This window comes from Arachis hypogaea, chromosome 19 (assembly GCF_003086295.3).
Source record: "Arachis hypogaea cultivar Tifrunner chromosome 19, arahy.Tifrunner.gnm2.J5K5, whole genome shotgun sequence".
In the NCBI taxonomy this organism is placed as follows: domain Eukaryota; kingdom Viridiplantae; phylum Streptophyta; class Magnoliopsida; order Fabales; family Fabaceae; genus Arachis; species Arachis hypogaea.
The window spans coordinates 110,888,776-110,893,527 of record NC_092054.1 but is presented as its reverse complement, the minus strand read 5'-3'; the positions used below and the strand labels follow the sequence as shown (position 1 = coordinate 110,893,527).

General features: G+C 34.9%; 1 protein-coding gene across 2 annotated transcripts; it reads right to left on the bottom strand.

The window, feature by feature from the left end:
• Positions 1-1,230: 1,230 nt before the first annotated feature.
• On the bottom strand, positions 1,231-4,346 carry LOC112779399 (uncharacterized). Of its 2 annotated transcripts, none has more exons than XM_025823640.3 (6): positions 3,829-4,346; positions 2,352-2,463; positions 2,169-2,262; positions 1,909-2,086; positions 1,766-1,835; positions 1,231-1,679 (listed from the first exon to the last, which is right to left on the bottom strand). In XM_025823640.3, exons 1-6 carry the CDS (start codon positions 4,233-4,235, stop codon positions 1,368-1,370), a joined length of 1,173 nt encoding a protein of 390 aa, XP_025679425.1. In that variant the 5' UTR covers positions 4,236-4,346; the 3' UTR covers positions 1,231-1,367. The 2 variants fall into 2 exon arrangements, with proteins under 2 accessions (XP_025679425.1, XP_025679426.1); XM_025823641.3 differs by having other exon boundaries at positions 1,231-1,671.
• Between the last annotated feature and the right edge of the window lie 406 nt (positions 4,347-4,752).

The following is a 4,752-nucleotide window of genomic DNA, read 5'->3' as shown; positions in this document are numbered from 1 at the left end:
TATAAGTTCTTGGGGTTTGTTTGAGAGTCCGTTAAAAAGCTGCTTTTTATTTTTAATATGGAGGATAGGTTGGTGTGTTGCAGTGTTATGGAGAGCACAGACATGTAGTGTCAGGAGAGCACAACTCAGACTGAGGGAGTTAGATACAGGAACACAAAGGTCCGTTTTCTTTTATACCAACTCACATATTCAAGAAAATATTTTTTTATACAAATTCGGAAAGTCTGTTTTCTTTGTATATGAAAAAAAAAACTAATCGAATGCTCCGTTTTCCTTTTATAAAAAAAAAAAAAACTAATCGGACGGCCCGATTAATTAACCGTGAATTTCAAATTCTCTCTTTCAAAACTCGGACCATCCTATTTGGTAACCCAATTTTTTTTAAAAGAATTCGGATGGTCCGATTTCTTGCACCATGTTTCAGCCAAAAGTTGTCCCACATCCATGTATAGCACCTCCATCCTCCATATCAATGCATAACACACGCATGGCATATCTAAATTAATAAGCCTTAAAAAGTATTATAGTACGTTAATGTTCGCTCTTTAATTTAAATTATCTAAATCCAAGTGGTACGAAAAAATAAAAGTACGTTCTCTAGGGGAGAAAATTTATCTTTATCCTTACTAGTTACTACGCAATTCACCATCTCTAGACTATATTTGTGTTTATTAACTAACGTTCTTCAGTTTATCTTTTCCTAACAGCATTCGCAGATTCAGACTGGAAAATTTGTCCAGACTCAAGAAGGCGAGTCTCTTGTTATTGCTATTTTCTTGGATAGTCCCTATCTTCACTAGCTCTTACTTCTCTCTCACCATAATCAACTCTACACTTAGAGCAGGGAGTTTCACATTCTACAAAATAAGTTGCTTCATATCACTTTATAATCATTCGTTTAGTTTTTTTTCTTTTTTAAATCTCTCGTGTAAAATAATTTTTTGATAACCCTCTTTAAAATATTTTTGGTCGTAAATGAGTATAGTTCAAGAAAAAACACTTCTCTATTATTCAACGTTGTACATAGATTTTATATCTTAATTGATACAGATGCACAAGACAGAATAACATAAATTAGAATCTTATCAAAATGTTAATTTTACCCCATATTGCAACCATCAGTACTCCACCATCAACCACCCCCTTCAATAACTTTAACTCATTCACAAATTCAGGACTACAAAACAACACAAGATTTAAATTATTATATCTAATATCTAACAGAGGAATGTGAAGAGCAATATATTAATATATTAAAACTAATGGAAATTAAAGCTGAATACAAATAAAATTATGAGCATAATAAATACACATGAAATCACTATCAATATTGAGTTATGCTTATGCACACTCTAGCTACACTTTCACTATGAATCTGAAAGATTGGCTAACCAGGGAAGCAATTTTTCATGGACTAATTCAGGTCTATCATCATGAGGACAATGTCCAACCCCTTCAAGTACACACAGTTTCACATTTTCCTTTTCAGAAGCCAATGAAGAAAAGTACTTTCCAACAGGTCCATCAAGTGGAGTGAAAGGATCTTCATTTCCCCACAGAAGTAAGACCGGCACCGAGATTTTCGGCATCAACTGCACCGGGTTCGGCCCCGGCGGCCCTGTTACGATCGATACAAATGCATCTAATGCTCCTTCATCGTTTGCCGGTTCCCTAATGATCTTCACATACAGTGTCAAAATGCAAATTCTAAGTAACAAAAGAAGATAATTATAATAAGAAGCAAACAACAAAATTGTTAACTTACCTCCACCAGTTCTTCATCCACAGACTCCTTATCGCCGTACACTGAACTCAGAATGTTCTTCAAATTTTCTCTGCATTTTAAGCAACACACGTTTTAATTCAGATTGCTTCGTCAAAAATATAAGCAAAATTTGGAGATAATACCTCTGTTTAACACGCTCGAAAATGGCTGAGGCGATTCCCTTTTGCTTCAATAAAAAATCAACCAGCCAAAGCAATGGTAAGACTAACTTAATCCTCCAGTCATCAACAATTGCTTTGTTGTTCATGCCACCAGCACAGTTTAACAGCACAATCCCTCTAACAAGTTTTTGACTTGAATCTGGGGGTTGAAGTCTATAACTCACAAATTAGGCAAAAAAGAAGTTGGATATGCAAACAACTTGAGGATTTACCAAATATACCTGAGGCTGCAATGACACAAGCAAGACTTCCAACAGAGTTTCCGATTAGTACAGTTGGCTTCTTAATGACTTCCTCCAAGAAATCCAGGATCAACTGTTGATAGCAAATAGCGCACTCGAACATGGTAAGTTTTGGCAACGGTGGACAGTTTAATTTCAGATGAAGGCTCAACAAAGAGTTACCTCAGCCCATGTTTCCATGGTATATGAAAAGCCTGGTGGCTTCTCGGAAGCACCAAAACCAAGAAGATCAATGGCATAGACAGTATAATTCTGGGACAGTGTGTTTATATTCCTGGAAAGAAAAAAGCCTCAAATTACTTAAATTGGGATTGAATTTGCGCTCAATACATGGTCAGATCAGTACACTCTTTAGTGTAGTTTCCATCTATCCGAAATTCCGAAATTAACGGAGCATATTAGTAAGACTAAAACAGTAAAACCAGAGATACCATTCTGCCATGATTTGATTTTGAATTTTAAACATCTGAAATCTACATAGCATGATAGTATCCTCATTGGTCCATGCTAGATAGATATCCTAAGTTCCTAACTTTAACACTTTACGTACTAGTTTCACTATGCTAAAACTAACACAGGAGATAGGCAGGGATGGCAAGGGGGGAAGCCCGGCTTGCCCCGCCTAATGAGGGGTCCTGAAATCTCACCCTGCCCCTTCTAACAGCGGGCTGGCAGGCCAAGTTCGCCAAATCTCTTTTTTTTAATTTTTTTTTACTATTAAGTATTAAATAATATAAATTATCAAAAAAAAGTATTAAATAATATAATAATTACACAACCATTTTAATAAATTTATAATTTCTAAAGATATAAAAATATTATAATTTCTAAATTAACAAACATTAAAGTCTTTATAATTAAAAAATATATAATAAACATAATAATAAACCAAATTTTTTGAAACAAAATACTAAAACCAACATTGTCCAAAAGTAAAATAAATATTCTCCAAAATACATAATTAAATATCTACAAGTTTAGAACATAATCAATCAAACATAAAACATAATCCAAAATACTAAATTAGAACATTTTTAAAAAATTATAAACCCGACCGAAAGCCCGCCCGTCAAAGCCTACGGTTTAACATAGGTTAGGCGAACTTTTGATGTGTGGTGGTCTCTCTGCAAACAACCAACCAAACCAAGATCAGTTACTATAACAGTAGGAACTAACTTATTATTTCTTTTTTCTTTTTCCCTTCTTTCTTCTCGATCTATCAAGCATATGCTAAAATTTGGTGATTTTGCAAATTTCCGGGAAAAAGGGTGATGGGATAACCAGAATCACTGTACAATATATGGAAATGGGATTCTGGCAAAATAGTGAAAATAAAACCCTGATTGGAAGCTTAAAATTTAGGCAGTGATAACATTCACTAATATAATTAGCTTCCAAATTAGAGAAGGAAAACAATTCCAATTAGGGTAATAACTAATAACTAAAAGTATGAAACCAATTGAGGTAATTTTATCATTATCATTATGATGTTATGTTACGCTCCATTTTACATGTGGCTAGAAATGAATGCAGCATAAGAAAAAGTTATAAACAAGGATAAATATCTCAAAATGGGTGGATGAGAAAAGAAAAGAACAACAGCAGAAGAAAAAGTGATAGTAGTGAGCCAAATAATTACCTGCGCCAGTGAGGAATAGAGGCACCAAATCCATGGACAAGTAGCAAAGGAGGGTACTCCTCATCAGATGAATCATCATCATCAGGGGATGCGAAGTAGTTAATGGAATACTGACCCTTCCATTGCCATTTGAGGCACTTGTTCTTAATCCTTTCTACCTCAGAAAAGGTTCCAGAAGCAGCAGGTTCTGCTGTAGTAGAAGAAGAAGTGGAGGAGTTGACGACGAAATTACTAGTTTGGTGAAAAGAAGCAGGAGCATGATGAAGCCTGCTAGTTGTTCTTGTTCTTCTTTTTGCTGAGGCGAAGAAATGGGCACTAGTGCTGCTGAGTCTTTGAAGGTGTGAGGGAGAGTGTGTTTGCAATCTCAGAAATAAAAGTGAAGAACGAACAGCACTTGCCACTTCCATTGCCTTTAATTACTCTTATCCCAACACCTTCTTTGTGTTCAACTTTATGTTGCGTTTAATGAACTTTTATTTTTTCTTTATTTTTTCTATGCAAATACTAAATACAATAATACGACAAAAATGTTATTCTGTACATAGACGTTAATTTATACAAATTAGTGAAATTACTAGTAGGGGTGTGCATGGGTCGGGTGAAACCAGGTTTGATGTGATCTAGATCCGACCCGAAATATATATCGGACCTATTTGTTAGACCCGAACCCGATCCTAGACCCGATGAAACCTATATACTTTCGGGCCACGATTATACCGGGTAAAAACCGGGTGAAAACCGGGCCGTTAACATTATATTACCTTGATATCTTCTTGTAAGTTAGCATGTAAAAATATCCAAATTTCCAAGACTCCAACCATTATTTGACATGGTAAAATTCACTTAGAAAAATATAATAAGAACTAACTCTTCTCTAAAATTAAAGCATAACCATAATCAATACTAATATTGCCTAATAACACC

Bases quoted from the DNA above. Each gene is read 5' to 3' on its own strand.
- LOC112779399 (XM_025823640.3), bottom strand. From the start codon at position 4,235: ATGGAAGTGGCAAGTGCTGTTCGTTCTTCACTTTTATTTCTGAGATTG. The intron at 2,087-2,168 runs GTATATTTGGTA...TTCAACCCCCAG, and splicing joins TTGTGTCATTGCAGCCTCAG to ATTCAAGTCAAAAACTTGTT. The intron at 1,836-1,908 runs GTATTATCTCCA...CTTAAAATGCAG, and splicing joins TTCGAGCGTGTTAAACAGAG to AGAAAATTTGAAGAACATTC.